This window comes from Cricetulus griseus (assembly GCF_003668045.3).
Source record: "Cricetulus griseus strain 17A/GY chromosome 1 unlocalized genomic scaffold, alternate assembly CriGri-PICRH-1.0 chr1_0, whole genome shotgun sequence".
Classification (NCBI taxonomy): Eukaryota; Metazoa; Chordata; class Mammalia; order Rodentia; family Cricetidae; genus Cricetulus; species Cricetulus griseus.
The window spans coordinates 246,994,164-247,017,146 of record NW_023276806.1 but is presented as its reverse complement, the minus strand read 5'-3'; the positions used below and the strand labels follow the sequence as shown (position 1 = coordinate 247,017,146).

The following is a 22,983-nucleotide window of genomic DNA, read 5'->3' as shown; positions in this document are numbered from 1 at the left end:
ACAGTGTCTGGAGTGGGCAGCCTCGGAGACACTGGTGGATAAGGCAGGGCCGAGAAGCCTCCAGGCGCTGGCAGGCTCTGCTCTAGGCCGTGAGCTAGGATCTGGCCTTGTTGTACTAGGAAGGTTATTCTTGGCCATGGGAAGTGACATGAGCATGACTCATCCCAAGTAGGAGTGTGATGACAAGGAACGGCAGGAGAGCAAAGGCCACAGACAGACAGGGGGACACAACTTCCAAGCCCATTGGAACTTGTAACTCGGTAACCAGTCTGGGGGCCCAGCCCAGGTGGGAACACGGGAGTCTCCAAGTTCAGACCACCAGAGGAAGGCTACCATCCACAGGAGACAGCAGGCTAGAGACCCAGAGAGGACAATCTACACTGTGTCCCTCTTAGAAGGGTTCCAGCTACTATGGGGAAGGCCCATTAGTCCCTCACTGCTAGGCCTACTTTGCTGCAACCCAGGGCGCCCAGGTGGACCTGAACCACACAGCACGCAGCAAGTGTAACAAATGGACTTTAATGTAACTGTCACACCCAGGGGTGGAGAGCAAGGTGGCTTTGTACAGTGACAGTAGCCCATGCCTGCCCAGGTACCCTCGGGGGCAAAGGCTGAGGCCATGCACCCTCTTGGGGAAACACTGATGTGGCCAAGGGCTGGCATGGGAAGCATAGCCAGCCAGACAACTATCCTGGACATGGACCAGGGTGGAGAGGGGACAGCTGCCCTCACGAAGTGCTGCATGGTGACTGCACAGGACACATGTAGGAAGGTGATGGGACAGCAGCAAATGACAATGACAATGATCAATATGCTCAACAAAATGGCAACAAAAGGAGACCCTGGTGGTGGTGAGGATGGAGTCCACAGGGTGGTGAGTGGCCAGGCATGTGGCACCGGGAGCCGAGGCTCAATCTGGCTTGTCCCTGGGGGAGGCTGGCAGGCTCTCCCTTCCCACCCTGGACCAGAACGGGACCAGGGAATGGTTCTGCGTGGGTGCGCAGGGTTGACAGGAGGGTGGCTCCTGTCCAGAGCCACCCCTCAGCTGCGGTTTCGATGCGTGTGGCAGGTGTGTCCTGAGGCCGGGTGGGCGGGGGTGGTTGCAGAGGTCCCTCACTGAGTCCGGAGCTGGTAATCTGGAAACACGGGCACCACGCAGAGACATGGGGCACCCACCCTCAGCTCCACATGGGAAGCCCCAGCCCAGAAAGACCTCTGCAGGTCTTGCCAGGCAGCCAGGCAGCCAGGCACTCACCTCCGTTCTGTGTGATGTAGCGCACCCAGGGGAGGGCCTGGTAGCCACTCTTCTCAATGATCTTCAGGTAGCGCACCTGGACACAAGGGCCCTGATTGTGCTGTACCCCACCAGTACCCCTCACTTAAGGGGCAAGGCCAGGGGGGCAGGCCTGGCACAGCAGGAGGGGCTGCGGAGCATGGGGGGGGCTGCAGAGCAGGAGGGGCTGCTCGCTTTTCCCTTAGTGACCTTGACCTTTGCAGGGGACCAGGATGTGTCTTTCAACCATGCTCTTTCTGAGGGGCCCCAAGGAAATAGGCCCCATGCCAGGATGCGGGTCTGGGGTTTCTGCTGTGACTCTGGGGTCACATGTCGCAGGCAGCCAGCCCTGGCACACTCATACCTGGATGCCAGAGGTAGTGAAATAGGGGATCTCGAACTTGACACTGATGGGAGGCTTGCCCTCCTTGTCTTCGGCTTCCACACTGGGAAGACCAAAGTGGGCCCGCATCAGGTACTCCTTGCCACCCTGGGGAGCCAATGCAGGAGGCAGTTAGGCAATTGCCCAGCTGTCTGGCCCATAACCAATGTGCTGTCTCCCCGACTGGGTGGGCTGTAAAGAGGCTCCACCAGCTCCTAGGAAGACAGGGTGCTGCCAAGCCAGACTGGCCATGGTGGGAAAGGGAGCCTGGGAATACACTAGGGAGGGGGTGTGTTCCATTGCACTGCCCCTCCTACTTGGTCTCAGAACGTGTGAGATTAAAACCAAAAAGGTCCAAGGGGACTATGAACACACAAGGGATGGCATTGAATGAAGGATGGGCTTAGGTTCCCAGGAGCCCAGCAATAACTTGGAGGTGGTTTGAGAGCAGGTCAGTTAGGACTGGCTGGGATCTTTGCCCTGCCCTGGCCAGGAAGAGCACAGGCCTAGGCCTGGCTGTCCCCTGTGCCTGGCACCCTGGTTCTAGCTATATCTGGGACAACATGGCCTTTAGTCTCCTGAGCTCAGGCCAGGGGGAACAGGAGTGGCTATAAGTAGGGCCCTGCTTAGAAGCTAGGGTACAGCAGGGCTGAGCCTTGACTCCTGCAAAGGCTCTCTGCATCAGCTCCCAGTCGTAAACAGCACCATGAAGTCTCCATGGGAGATGGTGAAAATAACATTCCAACTTTGGACACCCAACAACAAGGCCAGGAGGAAATGGAATGTGAAGATCTACCCATAGGAAAACTAGGCAAACTGAGTGTAAGCTGGGCCTACTGGCTCAGCATTCAGGAAACAGAGGCAGGAGGATGGTGGCAAGTTCAAGGTCAGACTGGAATACATGGTGAATCTGAGGTCAGTCTAAGGTACATGGTAATTTCAGGGACAACCTAGGATACATGATGAATTTCAGGCCAGCCTGGGCTACATGGTTAGGAGGTCACTCAGGGCTACAAAGCTGAGTTGCAGACCAGAGACTACACAGGGAGACCGTTTCCAACAAAGTCCCCACAAAACAAAAACACAAAACTACTTCTATTTGTAAAAAATGGCATTCCAGGGCTGAGAGATAGCTCAGAGGTTAAGAGTACTGGCTGCTCTTCCAGAGGTCCTGAGTTCAATTCCCAGCAACCACATGGTGGCTCCCAACCATCTATAATGAGATCTGGTGCCCTCTTCTGGACTGCAGGGATACATGCAGACAGAAAACTGTGTACATAATACATAAATAAATCTTAAAAAAAAAAAAAAAGAAAGCCGGGCATTGGTGGCGCACGCCTTTAATCCCAGCACTCGGGAGGCTGAGGCAGGTGGATCTCTGTGAGTTCGAGACCAGCCTGGTCTACAAGAGCTAGTTCCAGGACAGCCTCCAAAGCCACAGAGAAACCTTGTCTCGAAAAACAAACAAACAAACAATAAATACATAAATAAAAAAGAAAGAAAAAAGGGACTGGAGAGATGGCTCAGAGGTTAAGCGCACTGGCTGCTCTTCCAGAGGTCCTGAGTTCAATTCCCAGCAACCACATGGTGGCTCACAACCATCCCTTTGAGATCTGGTGCCCTCCTCTGGTATACAGATATACATGGGAGCAGAATATGTAGTATACATAATAAATAAATAAAACCTTTTTTTAAAAAAAAAAAAAAGAAAGAAAGAAAAAGAAATGGCATTCATGCCAGGCGTTGGTGGCGCATGCCTTTAATCCCAGCACTCCGGAGGCAGAGGCAGCCGGATCTCTGTGAGTTCGAGGCCAGCCTGGGCTCCAGAGCAAGCGCCAGGATAGGCTCCAAAGCTACACAGAGAAACCCTGTCTCGAAAAACAAAAAACAAACAAAAAAAAGGCATTCCATGTTACATGGTAGATTTTGTAGGTGCCCAGGGAGAGCTCAGAGAAGGGACATCAACACTGATGTGAAATTACCAGTGAGTGAGCTGAACGAAATGGGGACTGGGTCAGCATATGTTCATAAATAACGACTAAGGAAGCATGAGGATGGGTGTGGTGCAGGTCTTTAACCCCAGCACTAGGGAGGCAGAGGCAGCAGAAGCAGGTGGAACTCTGTGAGTTTGAGCCAGCCTGGTCTACACAATGACTTCAAGTCAGCCAGTGCTACACAGTAAGATCCAAACTCAAAACAAAAACAAAAACATGGAGGACAAGAAGAAGCCAGAGCCCTCATGCACCTCTGAGGGGCATGTGACATGGTGCCATTTCTAAACAAAACACTTTGCAAGCCATTCAGAAATTCTGCTTGTGGGTGTGCCTGAATGGGGGCAGGGCAGGGGACCAGAGTGCCTGTCAATGGAAAGGGAAGGGACACAGTATGGAGAGTCATCTGGTCTTAAAAAGGGCTTCAGTAATATTCAGGACACTGATGAACTTTGAGGATACTGTGCCACATGACAAAAGGCTGATTCCATTTATAGGTGGTCCCCCGTGGTCTTCAAAATCAGAAAGAAAGTGAAATAGTGTGAAATAATGGTCACCAAGGGTCAGGGGCAAGGAGTAGGTACATCACAGGGAAACACATCTTTTTCCTTTTTTATTTTTTTTTTTTTTGAGACAGGGTTTCTCTGTATAATAGTCCTGGCTGACCCGGAACTCACTCTGTAGATCAGGCTGGTCTCCAACTCACAGAGATCGGCCTGCATCTGCCTCTGGACTGCTGGATTAAAGGCCTGTGCCACCACTTGAAAACATATTTTTGAGTTAACTCTGCATGAGGGCAGTGGGCACTGGACAGCATCTACCCTGAGCCTGGCCATCCTTCCTGCTTATACTCCGACTCCACTCAAGGCTCTGAGGCCAGGGGTGCAGTACTTGGTGTGCCTTGGGAAAGGGTAGAGAAGAAGTTGGCCTTGGCTCTCAGTATCTGAAATGCTACAGGTCAGCACAGACGAAGACCAGGGCAGAGGTGGCAGGGCAGGGTCCAAACATAGTGTGAACCTTTTATAGTGGCTGTGTTGGGGCACCAAGGGCAAGGTCTCCTGGGATGGATCTGCGGCCTGTCCTCCCCCAGCCCTGCTGGGATACAGAGAGGAACTGCACCTGTGTTTCTGGGACCAGGATGCCACTCCCCAGGGCTGCCCCTTGCTCCCAAGAACACTGTCCCAGAGGAGGTGGTTACGTGAGGGGGGCTGTTCAGGGATATGAATATAGAGCTCACCGGAAAGGACTTGATGGACCACACGATCTCGCTGTTCTCGGGGACCCACTTGACACTCCCCACTGTAGTCTTGAACTTGGGCGAGTCAGCGTCGTTGGGGACTGGTATGTGAATCTCTACGTTGTTGGCTGTTGACCGCCGCTTGAACTGGCTCTTGGCCTGCAAGGAGGCCCCGGGCAGAGGCTCTGGAGGATGCAGGGAAGGGAGTCTAGCCACCCCCCGCCCCTCGACTGACTGCCACTACCAGAGCCACACAGTCCCTACCTGGCAGTGCCCACACCTGCAGGGCTCTCCCTCCTGTCCTAGGCCTTCAAGGTGCCCATCCCTCCCTCTAGGACAAGGTGAACACAGGACAGGCTGGCCTCCTTGTTCCTGCTGCGGAGGCAGCTCCAGGAGGCAGGCTGCCCACTCTCCCACTCACCTTGATCATGTACTCGATTCGGCTGTGGGAATGCTTCTCAATCACAGACTCGATCCAGATCAAAGGCTTCACCTGTGGGACGCAGGAAGGCACTCACACCAAGTCTCACTTTACTGAGGAGAAACTGAGGCCTGATCTTCCAGGAGGCAAGTGGTGGGGCAGCCTCCCTAGGCTCCTATGAAGGTGGAGCAGCTATCACTGCCCAGCAGTCTGCCCAAGAAAGTCAGCAACGGGCACGGCTACCACACACCTATGGGGCTGGAAGGTGCCCAGAGGGTGTGTGAGAACTGAAGCCGAGCTTTCCTGGGAACCTACTACCCTGGGAGACACTCACATGGGTGTTGAGGCGGTAGGACATGAGTTCGAACTCTCCATCGGGTGGGATGAACGAGATGGTGCGGTCGTTCTCAAAGCGTGACAGCCGCACACACTGGTGAAACTTCACGTCCTCCAATTCCACCGACTTGCTCTTCCCTCCTATGTGGGGCAGGGGTGAGGTTGGCATGGAGTTTAGAGACCTCCTACTGCCAAGACCACCCTGGCAGACCAGAGCCTGCCCCAAACTCAGAAGACATCCCTGTCTGTGTACACAACTGTCTGTCATCCTACCTCCACACCTCAGCCTGACACTGGCATGGAGTCCCGGGGTCTGGGCCCCTGTGCCATACCAACTCTATAGAAGTCAGAGAACAGCTGGTCAGGACACATTTGCTAAGTGGCTGTGGGTGGCACTATGGTGTCCCACTCACTTCAGAGGGCCCAGGAACCTGGAACTAGGGCCTAGGCAACGTGGTCAATGAGGAGCCCTAGAAGCCTAGGAATGCCTACAAGTGCTGTGCTCTGCCATTGGAAGCCACACCACAGAAAGAGCCCGGCCTTGGTGTGTGACCTCCCAACAGCCCACACTCAAAGGGAAGGGGCAGAGGATGGGGCCAGGCTCCACTCCAGGCCTCACTGATGAGAACCTTAGCCTCTGCCACCCTCTTGACAGTTTCACATTGTAGTCCACGGTAGCCTCCAACTCATAATCTTCTCACCCGGGTCTGCTAGGTCACTGTTGACTGTTTCCTGATCTGCACCCTAGCCTTTGAGGTCTTTTGAGCAATGAGAACTTCTTTGTTCCATCTTATTCACTGTGTATGAGCGGTGTGTGCTGCGTGGCCTCGCAGCAGTGGAGGACAACCTGCAGGAACTGGCTCTCCTTCCACCACTCGGGCTCAAGTGACCTCACAAAGGTCGTGGGGGAGTCAGTCTCCTGGGGCAAGACTGACCCAGCCTCTGAAGTGCTCCTGGTACTCACGGCCTGTGTTGTCGAAGAGGACCTTGTCATTGAGGCCCAGGCGCAGCTCGGGCATGCCTGAGAGGAAGACCCGCATCTTGATGGAGCCCACAATCTCACTGCGCAGCACGTTACCGTTGGCACTGACCTGGGGACAGCGGGGACTATATAAGGTGTGACCTCCATGACTCTGACTTAATTGCAGACCCGACTTTCTCCCCAGTGTTTGTCCTGAGGAGGACAAGCAGATGAGCTAGAGGAGGTGCTAGGGTTCTGCAGCATGGAGGGCTGGTGACGCCCCACTTCCAGAGGCAGACGGGCACTTGTCTAAGCAGAAGGAAGCCCAAGCCCAGTTTTACACACTCAGCAACTGGACTGTGGGGTTTGGTGACATCACCACAGAGGGCCTACTCAAACCTAGACAGGCCATGGGCTACCAGCAGGCACTACCTGAGATTGGCAAATGACACACAAACATGGCTGCTGCTTCACTGGCGTGTCTTCCAAAGTTGCAGCCCAATGTTGAAAGGATGACACCAGAAAGGTGGGTGCAGGGCACACCAGCACAACCTGAAGCATGTGTTTATGTTTATGTCAGTTCTCACTGCACTGCCGATGACAGGGAAGCCTTAGGGAATTCCCAGGTCCGGTGGTCCTCAAGGAAGCACTATCTTGAGTGTGATCCATCATTTGCCAAAATAGTGTCATGCAATACACAGCTAAAGGCACTTTGCAGACACCACTAAGATAATCCTGAGACAAAGATGGAGGCTCAAGAAGAAACAACAGAGCCCTTAAATGTCCCATGACCCACAGGGAGAAGGGGACGAGACAGAACAGGAAGCAGAAAAGAAGGCAAAACAGCAGCCCTTAGTCCAGAAACTCAGTGAGTACATATGGTCTAACAGCAATCACAAGACAGAGACTAGGGCTGGGAAGTGGCTCAGCCATGCAAGCATAAGGACCTGAGTTCAAGGCCCCAGAGCCCCATAAAGTCGGTATTTATTGTAAGCACCTGCATTGGAAGCGGGGAGCCCCCCCAACTTTGGGGTCTCCAAGCCTGGTGTAGACAGCAATAAACAAGCAAACAAGAAAAGGACCATCTCAAACGAGGTGGAAGGAAGGCTCAGGGCTGACACCTAAGATTGTCCTCTGACCTCCACTGTAGCAACCATGCACTTGCATTCAAACACATTCTCTTTCTTTCTCACTCAAAATGGATTTTCCTTTGCGGGGGAGGTAAAGTCTACTATGGAACTCAGACTGGCTTCAAAATTATGATTTTGTTGCTTCAGTCTTCTAGTTTCTGGAAAGACAGATGGGTGCTACTAGGCACCGTCTCAGGTTAGGTTTTAAAAATGATGCTCCTGCTGGGCACTGGTGGCGCACGCCTTTAATACCAGCACTCAGGAGGCAGAGGCAGGCAGATCTCTGTGAGTTCGAGGCCAGCCTGGTCTCCAGAGCGAGTGCCAGGATAGGCTTCAAAGCCACACAGAGAAACCCTGTCTCGGAAAACAAAACCAAAACCAAAACCAAACAAACAAAAAAATGATGCTCCTACCAGAACTCACTTTGATTAAGATGTGGGCAGATTCCAAGTAGAAGGACAAGGTGTGGTGGTCTGAAAGAAATGCCGTCCTCAGCCTCAGGCATTTGAACATGGTCCCCCGTTGGTGCTGTTCAGGGGGGCTTACTTAGAAGGTGTGGTCTTGCTGGAGAATGGTGGGGATGGGCTTTCAGGTTTCAAAGCCTCATGCCATTCCCTGTTCACACTGTCTGTTTCATGTTTGCAGCCAGAGGGCTCAGCGCTCAGCTCCAGACACCATGTCTGCCACTTGCCATGCTGGCCCTGACATTATGGACCCTAACCCTCTAGAAACCATACGCCCAGTAAACTCTCTCTTAATAAGCTGCCCTGGTCACGGTGTTTTACCATAGCAGGAGAAAAGCAACTAATACAAAGGGAAGTGCAGTGATAGAGGAAGAGCCAGCAGGCGTGGGGGTACACTCCTGTCGTCCCAGCACTGGGAACCTGAGGCAGGCAGATGTCTGTGTGTTCAAGTATGGTAGTGCTGTCTGTCTTACTCAATGTGGACTCTCTGTACTAGTGCCAGATGCTTCAAGCTCAGGCTGTTCCCCTTTCTGTCTTCTCACCATCTGCTCAGTTGGCTCACTAGAGAAAAAGACTGTCAGCATCAGTATTTAGCATCATGCTCAATTCTTTTGCTTTGAATAAAGAGGCAGAGACATCTCATTTAGCTCAGAGATTTCCATGAGTTCCATGCCAGCCAGGGCTAAATAGAAAGACCTTGTACTAGAACAAAACAAAACCAAGGCCAGGTATGGAGGTGCACAGCTTTAACCCCAGCACTTTGGGGGCAAAAGCAAATGGATCTCTGAGAATTCCAGGCCAGCCAGGGCTACATAGTGAGACCCTTTTACAAAAGCCAAACTACAATAAACAAACCAAACCAAAGGAAACAGGTTGTAAGAGCATACACTATCCAAGACCTAATAAAAAAAACCCACTGGGACCAGGTTCCCAGCACTCATGTCAGGAGGCTTACAACAGTGACTGCAACTTCAGTGGACCCTACTCCTTTACTGGCCTCTGTGGGTACACACACACACACACACACACACACACACACACACACACACACTACACATATACACACCCTTCATGCAGATACACACAAGTACATACATACATACATGTACAAATACACATACATACACCCCTGAATGCACGCACGCACATACACACACACCATGAAAATGTTTTGCCTGATGTGATGGTAACTTTTGACTGTTCACCTGACAGCTCTAGAGTCACCCAGGAGACAGACCTCTGGGTAGAGGCAGGTCTGGGAGTCTCTAGATTGGGTTAACTGAGTTATGAAGGCCCACCCAGCATGTGAGGGCCCCTTCCCACAAGCTGCAGTTCTGGATGAGTGAAAGGAAGGAAGCAAGCAGAACCGCAGCCTTCTTCGATCTGATTCCTGACTGTGGACACCATGTGACAGCTGCCTATACTCCTGTCATCAAACTTCCCAACTGTGACAGGCTGTGATGCAGAATGAACCCTTTGTCCCTGAAGTTGCACCTGTCAGATATTTTGTGACAGTCAGACAAGTAACTAATACACCCTGTGCACAGAGCTCCTGGGGTCCACACCTACTACCACAAACACCAAACACCAAGCAAGGAACACACAACCCAAAAGCACAAGCCACCCAAGATCTCAGCATTCTAGAAAAGTAGCAGTCTTGGGATATGTGATCTTTTGGGGTCTCTTGGTAACAGAGCTGGCTTTCCAGCTTTATAATGCTTTATGAGTTTGGTTTTACATGTGTGCACATGCCTGTGTGTGAGCGCCTGGAGGCCACAGTTTCACATCAAGTATCTTGCCCTATGATTCCCCCTCCTTTGTTTGAGGCAGGGTCTCTTACTGAGTTGGAGATCTCATTTGGCTGGGCTACCCTGTCCTTAACCATCAGTGCTGGGGTTACAGTGTACACCACCCCACTCAGCTTCCACTCGTGTGCTGGGATCGGAACTTTTGTCCTCACACTTGTACCTAAGCATTCTGCTGATATACCTATTTTTTTACTTAAAATGTTATTTTGACTGTGTATGAGTGTATATGATAAGTATTTGTCGGGTGTCACCACCTCCATGTGGAGGCCAGAAGACAACTTTGTGGTGTTCTCTCCTTTCACCTTTCTCAGGCCTCTGGGGATGGAGCTTGGTCATTAGGCTTAAACAGCAACTTGGCTCACTGAGCCATCTCCTTGGCCCTGTATTTCTTAAGTTGTAATTATTATTTGTGTGTGTGAGTGCACATGTGTGAGGTGCAACTTGCAGGAGTCAGTTCTCTTTTCCCACCATAGGTCCCAGGATGGAAAGCAGATGGTCAGGCTTTGTGAGAAGCCCTTTACCTGCTGAGTCATCTTGGGGACCCTTCTAGTTTTGTTTTTCTTAGACAGTGTGACCTGGAAGGTTTAGAACTCGAGGTCCCCCTACCTCAGTCTCTCAAAGCCACCACAATGTTGTCCCTACAGATTCTAAGTGAGAGGGAGGCTGGGTCTCTCCAATGGCCAAAACTAAGCCCTGCCATCTGCTGCCAAGGCCTAGGATTACACACCTGACAGCTCTGCTGGTTTTCAGTCTTATCCCTCTGACTTTCACCCTGGAAAAGCGGCAAGTTAGGAAAGGAAGGGAAAAGTTGGCCTACCAAGAGGTTAACCGCCTCAATGACGTCCAGGAACACTTCGTTCTTCCGGTACTTGATGCCCTCCGAGCGCCAGGACACAGCATTGGTGACAGTGGCCGGGGGGCGAGGGGCCCCGGTTTCCAGCTTGTGGCCTTCCTGAGTGATGTACCTATGGGGCCACCCACTCAGTTATAGAGGGGAACATGCAATGTTGGGCCTTGACACCGGGGTGGGGCTATGGAGCAGGGAAGGCCCAACCACTGGAAGTACCCACATCAGCAGGCTCCCGGGAGCGGCCTCTCACTAGGTATGGTGTGGCTGGCTATGGTGAGTGGGCTGTACACATTTACTTTCAGAGGCAAGGTGCTGGTGTAGGGTGGGAACGGGGAGTCAAGTAGTCAGCATTGTGGGCACCTGGAAGGGACTGAGCCCTGGGCCACCCACTGACCCCACCCCACCAGAAAAGCAGAGTGGCAGCTTTCCCTGGTCTCCCTGTCAAGTGGGGAGCTGGCATCCCAGGCTGCACTGTCCAGGACACGTGGCCTGCTCCTGTCAGCCCCGCACTCACTCCTGCAGGATCTTGCTGTCCGTGGTCTGGGGGTAGCCAAAGTCCATGAGCTCGTCCAGCAGCTCGTAGATGATGACGAAGTTGTCCCGGATGCTCTCCTCCTCCAGCTCCTTAAAGTACTCGGAGAAGACCTGGGCGCGGTGCACAAGAGCAGGCCTCAGCCCAGACCCAAGGGCCATTCTGCCCTCCCCATGGGTGATGCTCCCCGTGGGAGACAGCACAGGCCCTGAACTCAAGAGTCTGAACATGGCCTACAGGCACTGGCCAGGAGGAATGGCCCTTTGTTACAGCTACCTGAGGCTTCTGCAGGTCAAATCCAACTCTGCCTGTCACCCCTGCCGCTTGAGTCAAGGCTGCTGCCTACCTCCCTAAGGTGTTGGCTGTAGGGCTGTAAACAAGCATCTCCATTTCAATGGGCAGGTAGGAGGCTAGGGAGGGGACCAAGGAGGGGTACCAAGAGGCCAGTCCTCATACTGACATGAAAGCAAGCCCGGCATTAGAACAAGTGGGAAAGGCCAGCCATGGGGAGAAACCTGGCACATCCCTGCATCCCTGCTCACCACAGCACCCCGTCACATCCTGCCCACCCGCCAGAGGCGGCAAGGCTTGGCTCTTCACAGTGGGCCTGTTCACAAGGAAGTCACCTGGGGGCTCTCCCAGTGGGCTCCCTGGCTCCATCCCCAGCCCCCAGCTAAGAGGCACCTAAGAGGGAGGAGACACAGGGAAAGGGTTCCCCACCCCCAGAAGCACTCAGTTGAAACCCAAAACCAGCCCTGGAGCCCTTGCTCAACACCAGCAGCAAACAAAGAGTTTGCTATGGCTCTGCTGCCTTCATCCCAGCTGACTCAGCAATCCAAAGGTGTCCTGGTAAAGCTGTGTGCTAACCAGCACCAGACTGCATATTCCTACACGTCCCCAAGACCCAGCCTGTGCACTTAACTGACCCCAAGCCCCTATGTCCAGGCACAGGCCCTGGATCACACTATGCACCCTCCTGCCCCAGTACGCTTGCATAGTCATGATGTCTCCCCATCTTGTTCACTTTCTTGGGGATGCAACGAAGGCCAAGACCTGCAAGGAGGTTGAGGATCACCTGGGTATACAATGCTACAATCCCTCACCAAAGCCCTTCCCAGGAGGAAGTCCCACCACTGAGGGTCTTACCTGCACCACCTTATAGAGGAAGGAGAATACCAGCGACACACAAGCATTCTTTTTTGAAGTGGCGACCACTGCATGGTGGCAGAGTCAAGGAGCCTTCTGGAACTAGGATACCACATCACAGACCATCCCACCCCCATGTCTGCCTGCACCAGCTGCACGCTAGCTGTCCATTGGGCCCAAGATTAGGAGGACCAAGCCCCAAATCTGAGCCAGGCCAAGGACATGTGGTAAGCAGTCAGTGGAACCTTGGGGGGACACAGAAAGTGGAAGGCTTAAGGGGTGACTTCTGGATCCTGCATTTGGGAGCAAGGCTGGGAGAGCCTAGCTGGGTGGGGAAGCAACCAGGGTCAGGACTGTCTGTCTGTCTACTGTGCAGCTTTCTACTTTTCCTGGGAAGATGTTACACACATCTACTCCCCCCCAGATAGGGAGCCCAGGGAAGACCCTTGGAAGCTGCCCACTGGTCCATATAAAGTCTGGTTATAGGGAAGCCAACACAGGCTGGAAAATAGTTAAGTCTTCTGGCATTCCTGTGAAATATCCTGCTATTTTGTGTGCTCTTCAAACACATGATTATGGCCTGGGCAAATGGATGGGTCACACACACATGAATCAACCTGTCCCATAAGAGACTAGCAGGCAGATTTCACAGGGCCTGTGCCTATCAGTGAGGGATGCAAATATTTCCTTACTAATGTGGAGACAGCCACAGGCCTCTTACAAGCGTTTTCGTGCAAGTTAAGGGGCTCTAGTCAGCCCAAGCATGGCAAACAAGTCTCCAGCGGGCCTTACCTTTCTTCCCCATTTCTAGCCACCAACATTTAGTCCCTTATTTGGCCACTTCCTCCTCCTGATGCTGACTACCAAGGTCCAACTGTCAAAGTATTGAAATTCAACAATCAAAAGCCCCTTTTGGGTCCCTTAATTAACATGCCCAATCAAAATTAAACACCTCAGCCTAACATGGGGTTTCCCTTTTATCTTTATAAACCGCCATTTGCCTATGGGCGGAGTGTGTCTCGTCTATCCAGAGGCAGTCCTTTGTCCCCTAGGACAAACATCCCTTCCCTGTCCCCCTTGTTCCCTTCCCCTTCTCCCTCATCCTCCATCTTCTATCTTTGTCACTTATTGCCCGCCCTCTGTCCCTTTGGGGCAAATATTTCTCCTTTGTGCTGAGAACTTGGTTTTGGGGTCCTGAGCCCATAATTCACAAGTGAGCAACAGAGGAAGCTACCATTAAGGGTCTCACCCAACTAAGCACTATATATGGTTGTCCACGAAGAACAGAAGGTGACAGAGACAAATATTTCACTAACACTGACGTACAGAATCCACTGAAGACAACCAGGTGCAATGGTACTTCCACCTACATTACAACCCAACCGAGGCTTGGCTAACTGAAAGGAAAAATGGGGTGCAGGAGAGATGGCTCAGTGGTTAAGAGCAGTGGTGGCTCTTCTAGAGGATCTGAGTTCAATCCCTAGCACTCACACAGCGGCTTATTACTGTCTGTAACTCTAGTCGTGGGATGGGGTGGGGTGGATCCAATGCCTTCTTGTAACCTGCATAGGCAGTATACACAGACATACATGCAGGCAAAATATCCTTACACACAAAATAGAAATTAAAAAAATGTTAAAAGAAAAATAGGTTGTTAAAATAGGTAAAGAGTTTAAAATTGCTCCCTACATGGCTGGAAAAAGACACTCCCAGAGGTCATAAGGTTATTGAATGAAAATCCAAGTGCTGGGGTGGGCTACCTGAAGGGACACTAGCCTGCTGGAGCATGTGACTCTGACAGGCCTTGCCCTTCTCTCCATTCCCTATGCTTTGCTAAAAATCCTTAGATTACAGCCCTAAACCTAGCCACCATGTCTATTCCCTTATTTGGCTCCTCCTGAGGCTGATCCCTAAGGTCTAGTAATCAAAAGCAAAGATTCTGAGACCAGATCAGCTGCCTGGAAGAAGCAGAAACCAGCAGAAGTAGCTGCCTGGCAGAGGGTTAGACCAGAGTCACTGGGAAGGGACACTCTCCAGTCTGCTGAGCTGCCTGCAGGCTGTACAGTGTGCTTGCTCCAGGTCCCCAGCTTTCTTGAGCTGTCACCATGCTGGGGTGGGCTTTGGTGACAGCAGCTGTCTTTGAGTCATTTCTGCTCCTGTAAGTTACCCCTCACCCATACTCCTATAGTAACTGCAGTAAAACTCACTGGTTCATCAAGTTGGACTTCAGTGGTGTCCATACTTTGGACTTTGGTCTGTCTCAAGCTCCCTATGTAATGTCTTCCCAGCACATAGCACCTTCCTAGCCTTGCAGACTGCACTAGGCCAATCACACTTTTTACAGAAACCTCGATCCACAATGACTGTGCTGGCACACCCTGCCTACCAGCTTCCTGTTTCCCTTTCCCATCAGCCTGAGCTACCAGGGAAGGCCTGTGGCCAGTCCCCCAAGTCCCTATTTACGCCACACCCATGCCCAAACCTGTGTGCCGGGCAGGAAGGCCTGAGAAGGAGGGAGAAGGCCATGTCCACTTGAACCTTGCTCCAACTATAGAACACAGGGTCCAGGAAACCCAGAGGACAGCAACGGGTGGGGCAGTGGTGGAGGATGCCCCAATGCAGGGGTGGGGCAGGTGCAAGCCTTCTTATGCCCCTGCTGCCACACTGAGGTACTATGGTGGCAGGCACTTGACTGCTGATCCAACAAGCGTCTCACCTATTCCTGCAGCTGGGTGGCCACTTTAGAGCTTGGCTTCAAAGGATAGCCACCTTTGTCTTAGAGGTCTCAGGACACCTATTTCCTCTCCAGAGCTATCCTCAGGAATTCTGGAGATGGGGATATTTCTGGAATCCACCCTGAGTAGGAGGCACCTATCATCACAGCTAATCTGTGGCTCCAGGGGCATGCCTGGGTGGGAGGGTGGGGCAGGAGCTGCAAGGCCAGTACACCTGTGCATAGGAAGAGGCAGCATTGCACCTGTTGGGGGCACACACACACACACTTACTTCCTGACCCTGAGGGAACCTGCAGTTGCAGAGCTGGTGTGCCCCAGTTTACTGCAGTCAAACCCTGACAGGCCTGCCCGAAGCCCTAAGTGGTAGTTATATCCATGGTGGGCTTCCAGCTGATAGCACGCTTTGTTTGAGGCTAAAGAGGGGCTGGGGAGGCAGGTCATGAGAACTCCCCACCCCTACTCCTACGCCATTTTCCTCATTTGTCCACTCCTGCCTCTGACAGTCTGGCCACCCCATCCAAAGACCTACCCTGTTTAACATGACAGGCCTCCAAAGGCCAGCCTCGGGCCCAGCTGGTCCCACTCTCGTTACAGGTCCCTCCCTCCCCTGGGCTGCAGCTTCTGGGATACTTAGCATTCCCTAAAGGGTCCTTTGGCTGCCCAGCTGTCCTGTGCTAGTGGGTAGGCATGTCACCCCCAAGACCCCGCTCCGCAGCACAGGGATACGGTACAGGTTGTTGTGCTTAATCCACATGAAACGAACGCCACCATGGGCCAGGATAGGTGACAGCATGCCCTCCTCCTCCTTCTCCATCAGGATGGGCATGAAGTGCTCCACCTCTGCCATATCCACATCCCCGCGGTAGTTCCGGCAGATGAGTACCTGCATCGGGAAGGAAAGAAGGGTTGGCATCCACTCTCAAGTGCCTGGGGTAGGGGTGGGAAGTCCTGTGAAGGGACAGGACTTCAGGCCAGTTTGACTTCCACAAGTTCCACCACAAGGCTCTCCTGCCGTGACAGGGCAGGGCAGGGCAGAGCAGGGCAGGGCAGGGGCAAGCCCCACCCCAAGAGCACTCCAGGCAGACCGGTGGGCGCACTCGGCTTCTGATAGCATCGGGCATCTGATCCCCCCCAGGAGTACAAGTTCATAGAACCTCACTGGGGCCTGTACAAGTATAGCCCTGCCTTGGTCTTCCTCCCCACACAGAGGGTCTGAGCCACTGACACGAGAGTTAATAATGACCCAGTGGCTCCTCCTGGAGACAGTTATGGTAGAGAGGAAGTTATGTGTGGCAGTGCTCAGACACTCAAAGGAGAATGGAACTGGGCCCAATGAGCCCAGGCCAGTCTCAAATCCACTATATATAGCCAATGATGACCCTGAACGCCTGTTCTCCTGCTGCTACCTTCTAAGTGCTGAGACGACAGGCATGAGTTACCACCCCCAGCCAACATATATGAACACTTCAGTGGCTGAATTTTAAACAGACCCAGACCAGAGACAAGGACATGTCTTTCAACAGATGCACAGAGCATCTGGGTCCATACCATCCCAAAGCACTCCACCCTTCAGTTCCAGGACCCCAGGATAACAGAATCTGAGGGCCTTCCAATCTCTATGCCTAGGTGCCTGGAGATAGCTACTCTGACAAGAAAGATGCCTGTAGCTTTTGCTTTGTTAAAATGATTTCACTGTGTAGCCCAGGCTAGCCTCAAACTCATGGCAATGCTAAGTGCTGGGATTATAGGCACTTCAAATGCAACGTGTGTGTGTGTGTGTGTGTGTGTGTGTGTGTGTGTGTGTGTGTGTGTGTGTGTAGTACATGAGTCTGAGTGTGGAGGCCAGGAGTTGACATGGGATGTTTTCCTCAACCTTACATATTGAGCAGAGTATTTCCATAGTGTAGTGGTTGTCACACTCGCCGCACAGATTGAGCAGGGTCTCTCACCTGAGCTCAGAGCTTCCCACCTCGGCTATCCAGCATGATCCCAGGATCCTGGGGCACCATACCCTCCTGCCATTTATGTGAGTTCTGGGGATCTGAACGCAGACCATTATAGTTACATAGCAAGCACTTTCCCTGCTGAAAATACTCTACCAAACATGGTGACACACATTTCTAATCCTAATGCTACAGCCTGGTCTACAAAGTGAGTTCCAGAACAGCCAAGGCTACACAGAGAGATCCTATCTAAAAAACAAACAAAAAATCCCAGGGTTGCTGGGCAGTAGTGGCACACACCTTTATTCCTAGCACTTGGGGGGCAGAGGCAGGCAGATCTCTGACTTCAAGGCCAATCTGGTCTACAGAGCCAGCTCCAGTACAGCCAGGCTATACAGAGAAACCCTGGCTCAAAAAAACAAACAAATAAATCCCAGGGGTTAAAGAAATAGCTCACTGGCTGGAGAGATGGCTCAGAGGTTAAGAGCACTGGCTGCTCTTCCAGAGGTCTTTAGTTCAATTCCCAGCAACCACATGGTGGCTCACAACCATCTATAATGAGATCTGGTACCCTCTTCTGGACTGCAGGGATACATGCAGACAGAATACAGAAAAAATATATATATATATATATTTGGGGCTGGAGAGAGGGCTCAGAGGTTAAGAGCATTGCTTGCTCTTCCAAAGGTCCTGAGTTCGATTCCCAGTAACCACATGGTGGCTCACAACCATCTATAATGAGATCTGGTGCCCTCTTCTGGCATCCAAGCATACATGTAAGCAGAATACTGTGTACATAATAAATAAATAATTAAAAAAAAAAAAAAAGAAATGGCTCACTGCTTAAGTCCATTGCTGTTCAGAGGCCCAGGTTCAGTTCGTAGCATCCACATTAGGTAACTCACAGCTGCTTGAAACTCCAGCTCCAGGGGATCTGATTTCTTCTGACCTCCAAGGGCACCTGCACTCTTGTGCACATACCCAATCTCTCTCTCTCTCTCTCTCTCTCTCTCTCTCTCTCTCTCTCTCTCACACACACACACACACACACACACACACACAAGAAATTTTACAATGTAAATCACCCTTTCTATGCAGAGTTAGCTGAGCACAGATACAGAAGGTGAAAGCAGGACATGGGACTCTGAGATACAGGACACGAGGATGGGCAGGGTGGGCTCTACCCTCAGAGTCACTGTGCACCCTGGGGACCCTGAAGAAATTCGATGGAAGCACGAGTGGCTACAAGGGAGGTGCCATGTGGGAGCTGTGGGTGAGGGCTGAGAACGGGGTGGCAGTGCCATCTTATCACACTGCCTGCTGTTAGCATGGGTGGTTGGCGGTATGGCAGAGCTGCAGCTCCCCTGAGCTGCTGTGGTGCATGGGTACCACCTGCCTCAGAACCTGTCACTTCAGAAAACATTCTGTCTCTGTTGCTTTCAGCTGGGACAGTGTAGCAAAAGTGGTTCCTTTCTTTCCTAAGCGCTTAGGCCTTGTAGGGGACATAGCACCCACTGGGTAAACTTCTGAGTCTGATGTTGGGCCGAGGGACTGCCCTTTGCCTGCTCTGATTCCTGTTTTACAGATAGAGACTACAGTGCCCAGAGAGGCAGACTTAGACTACACAGGTCCTTGTGAGTAACAGGGGGCAGCCTGGGGTTTTGCCTTCAGTGCCCAGAAGGACAGCATCAAGAAGAAGGAGGGGAAACCAGCACCCCAGACCTAGGGTCACCAGGGCCACACTGCCAAGCAGGGAAGCTGAGGGGCAGCTGTGGGAGAATAGAGAGCAGCCAAGCATTCTTGGAGGACCTCCTGCTTGCCAAAGGTGGCCACAGTAACCAGCAAGTCAGCCTGGCACAGTGTCATAAGGTTGTCTTGATTTTGGAATGAGGCAGGGAGCTCTACAGCCTCTCTGAGGAACTTTCTAGAGGCAGGTCTGCTTACATACCATCATGGGACCTCCTTCCTGGAACTGCAGTGCCCTGGGGCCTCCTCCCATTGGTGCCCTAAAGTGCCACCACTAGTCTGTGGGCTGCCTTATACCACGCATGACAACTTGGATACCTGTCACCTCCTCAGAACCATCTCAGGTGCCCAGCTCTGCCTGGAAGTCTTTTGTAATTTTCTCTGACTGCCAAAGAGAAGGCAAGCAACCTAACTGTTAGGCCTGTGGAGCCTAAATTCCATGCTCTTTGTGCCTTGTGCAGGGCCAGGCCTGAATCACACCTACAATAACCCAGATAAGATTCTTTGGACCAGCCGGGAAGGCAAAGCTCAGAGATGCCATGGGAGGTATCTATGGCCACACACCTCAGCTGTAAAGATGGGCTGAACCTACACGTGAGTCTAGTTCTACAGCTTGAGTCCAGGATGGATCACCTGCTAAGCACCACTGAGGTGTTTGCTAAAGGAACAGGCAAGCCATGACAGACAGCCCATGTACCTCTAGGCCAGGGCAAAAGGCAGAGCATGTGCCATAAGGCCTAGAGAACACTGTGCCTACTCAGGTTCCCAGAAGGCTGTGGAGGAAGCCCAGATTGGGGACTCACCAGCTGTTGACCTTGGGTGGCATCCAAGGCAGGCACACATTCTAGGGACTGAGGAAGAGGCTGGAGCTAGGGCACACCTCCTCTTCACTTCTGGACACCTCTAGCTCTTCCATGTGGGCTGGACACCAGTGTTCTTTGTTTACTGTGGCTGGACCTGTTCTGGTAGCTTCCAAATATAAAAGGCTGGCCACCTGCCTTCTACCTTGATGGATTGAGGGATAGTGATAGCCCATTTCTGAAGGCTGATCATATATTCCAGTAAGAGGTTTTTGCATTGGGCTTACTGTGGTTCCCTGGCAGAGCGCTCATTGAACAGACTTGAGACACTTGGGGTTATTGCCTCTGCATCACAAAACCACAAATTAGCCATATCCAGATACCATGTAAAAGAGCCATGTACATGCCAGACGGTGGTGGTGTACACCTTTAATTCCAGCACGCCTGAGGCAGAGGCAGGCCTATCTGAGGTCAAGGCCAGTCTGGTCTACAGAGTGTGCTCAGCGACGCCTGAGCTACACAGAGAAACCTTGTCTTATAAAACCAAGGGGTGCTTCTGGGAAATACAGACAGGCAGATCCATGTAGTTTAAAGGCCAGGCAGCCTCGCTGAATCAGTCCAGCGACTGAGTGTGATAACAAGAGCCCATGTAAGGGTAGCAGGGTCTCCTTCCTCCACACACATGTGCAAACCCACACAAACACACACAGATGAAGTTTTCTTTCTCAGACACCCCTGGGGAAGATGCCTGGACCCTGATTCCTTCCAGGGCCTTCATGTCTCAGTCAGGAAAGCTTTCTGTCCCCCAGCTGGGGCTGCTAGTCCGTTATGAACACACGGTCCCAACAGTCATTCATGTATCTGTGCTTTTCCATGTGCTGAGAGCCATGACAGATTCTGCCCACCCGTGGGGCCCAGGGCTTAGCACCCTGCCTGGCTTCTCTGAAAACATAAGCTGAAAGCAAGGATGCTTGAGGTGGGACTTCCAGATGGCTACTTCCCAGTCATCAGTGTGACTCTAGGCAAGCAAGTCTGTTTCCCCTCAGCAAGACGGCATTCCTATCACTCGCCTCTCTGAACCCAATGTCACAGGAAGCGCAGCTGCTCTCGGGAGAAAGCGGAGCAAGGGGCCGACCTGAGGACACAGTCCCCGCCACGCCTCCGGCCAAGGGTCGCGCGATCCCGGGGCGCGGGTCCTCAGCTTCCGGACCCGGCGGGAGAGGGGCAAAGCCGACGGTCACCTAGCAACCACAGCCCACCCAGTAAGCTAAGGAGGGGGCGGGACTCTCAAAGACCACCGGCCGTTTCCTAGCAACAGGACAGGGTCCGCAAGTGAGGCTGCCCCGCCTGCCCAACGCCCTGGCAGGGTTGGACGGCCAGTTACCTAGCAACAGGGTGGGTCCCGGCAGGGCGAGGCCCCGCTGTTGCCTGGCAACGCGGAGGGTGGAGAGCCCTTCAATACCTTGCCTTTCAGGTCCAGTACGTAGACGGCGCTGGCGGACATGGCGTCTTTGGAAGGCCTCGGCAATAGCCGAGGGCGGCGGCAACGGCAGGAACTGCCGGCGTTCAGCAAGGCCCGGCGCGCCCCGCGACACTTCCCTTCCACTTCCGGTCCATGGAGCAGCGCGCGGACCGTTATGTCCGGTCTGAGGGGCAAGCCGCGAGTGCGCACATGCGCAGCAACATAGGTGCAGGCGCAGTACGAACTTTGTGGCAGTATTTTTCATCCACTGCTGAAGAGGGCCGGAAGTAAGTCCCGGAGGGCGGACCCTCCCTAGTGGGCGTGGCCTGAGGGGCCTGGGCGGGGCCATCGGGCTGTGGCTGGCTGACTGGAGGTGGAAGCCGGGTGAACGCTTTCAAACCCGCTGCTGTGGGTTTGAAAGCGGAACCGATTTGGGTCAGCCTTGCATTCGACAGCAGTCTAGTAAACCAATATCCCGTCACCAGCTGTGATTCGCTGTCAGGTGGCGATTAAAGGAAGTCAGTCTCTGAATGGCAATCAAAACTTATCAGTAATCGCCTCTGTCAACTTATCAGTGGCTGCCCCACCCCAGTTTGCCCAGTGAACCCAGGGGACTAGACTAGCACGTGTGTTATTTAGACATCGTGCCTAGTGCAAAGTGTGGCTGATTTTCTTTTAATTCTGTCATTCTTTTTTAAGATTTTTAAAAATTTATTATGTATACAGTGTTCTGCCTGCTGGCCAGAAGAGGGTACCAGATCTTATTACAGATGGTTGTGAGCCACCATGTAGTTGCTGGGGGTTGAACTCAGGACTGCTCTGAACCTCCGAGCCATCTCTCCAGCCCTAATTCTGTCATTCTTAACCGTCCTGGGAGACCAGCCAACACCTCAGCACCCGCCCCTTTGTTTTTCTTTCTTTCTTGTAGTTGCTTTGTGTGTGTTCCAGTACACACAGGGAGGTCAGTTTTCTCCTTTTCACTATGTGGGTCCCAGAGATCAGGTTATCAGTTTCCGCAGCAGGCGTCTTTACTTGCAGCCCCCCCCCCATTCCTTTTTCAGTTTTTTGGGCAGGAGAAGTATTCACTCCTAATGGCCGAGACCTCTCTCTGTTCCCAGCAGGCACATATGATGCTTCACAACTGCCTATAACTCCAGTTCCAGGTGATCTGATGCCTCTGTGGACAGCTGCACTCATGCACACACACCTGAATATGGACTTTTTACAAAGTACTAAGTTTTAGTGAGGCATAGTAGTGTGTGCCTTCAATCCCAGCACTTGGAAGCAGAGGCAGGCAGATCTGTGTGTTCCAGGTCAGCCAGTAAGATGCAGTTTAAAAAATTTTAATTTATCCTTTGTCAGTTTCATAATGTATACATTTTATATTTTGAACATATTGGCCCATTTCCCTCTTATTACTCCCTCCCTTCTTATTTAACATTTATTGTGTGTGTTATGTGTGAGCATGTGGAGTTCAGAAGACAATTTGTGGAAATCAGTTCTCTCCTTCCACCGTGAATCCTGGGACTCAAACTCAGGTCTGCAGGCTTGGTGGCAAGAGCCTTCACCTGCTGGGGCATCTTGTCCAGTTCCTGGTAGGACTTCATGCAGGTTTGCAGCCTTCGCTATAGAACCTAGGTAAAAACAGGCGAAAAATGGTGTGGTGGTGCATGCCTTCAATCCTAGCACTTCAGAGGTAGAAGCAGGAGGATCTAATAGCCTGGTCTACAAGAGTATTTCAGGGCAACTAGGGTTGCTCAGTGAGA

The 22,983-nt window shown here is 52.3% G+C and overlaps 1 protein-coding gene across 3 annotated transcripts; it reads right to left on the bottom strand.

Annotated features, from left to right (window-relative positions):
- Positions 1-503: 503 nt before the first annotated feature.
- On the bottom strand, positions 504-21,388 carry Ap1m1 (adaptor related protein complex 1 subunit mu 1). 3 transcript variants are annotated; one of them, XM_027394897.2, is made up of 12 exons: positions 21,218-21,388; positions 15,993-16,149; positions 12,532-12,599; positions 11,368-11,498; positions 10,821-10,968; positions 6,605-6,731; positions 5,639-5,781; positions 5,305-5,376; positions 4,884-5,042; positions 1,638-1,763; positions 1,256-1,331; positions 504-1,136 (listed from the first exon to the last, which is right to left on the bottom strand). In XM_027394897.2, the coding sequence occupies exons 1-12, from the start codon at positions 21,257-21,259 to the stop codon at positions 1,114-1,116; spliced, it is 1,272 nt and encodes a 423-aa protein (XP_027250698.1). In that variant the 5' UTR covers positions 21,260-21,388; the 3' UTR covers positions 504-1,113. The 3 variants fall into 3 exon arrangements, with proteins under 3 accessions (XP_027250698.1, XP_027250696.1, XP_027250697.1); XM_027394895.2 differs by lacking the exons at positions 504-1,136; positions 1,256-1,331; positions 1,638-1,763 and adding an exon at positions 4,362-4,741 and having other exon boundaries at positions 21,218-21,380; XM_027394896.2 differs by lacking the exons at positions 504-1,136; positions 1,256-1,331; positions 1,638-1,763 and adding an exon at positions 4,362-4,738 and having other exon boundaries at positions 21,218-21,380.
- Positions 21,389-22,983: the final 1,595 nt, after the last annotated feature.

Coding starts and splice junctions, on each gene's coding strand:
- Ap1m1 (XM_027394897.2), bottom strand. CDS start 21,259: ATGTCCGCCAGCGCCGTCTACGTACTGGACCTGAAAGGCAAG. Junction 12,600..15,992: donor TAAGCACAACAACCTGTACC/GTATCCCTGTGC, acceptor GCCACCATGCAG/TGGTCGCCACTTCAAAAAAG. Junction 5,782..6,604: donor CCTCTTCGACAACACAGGCC/GTGAGTACCAGG, acceptor TGCCCCACATAG/GAGGGAAGAGCAAGTCGGTG.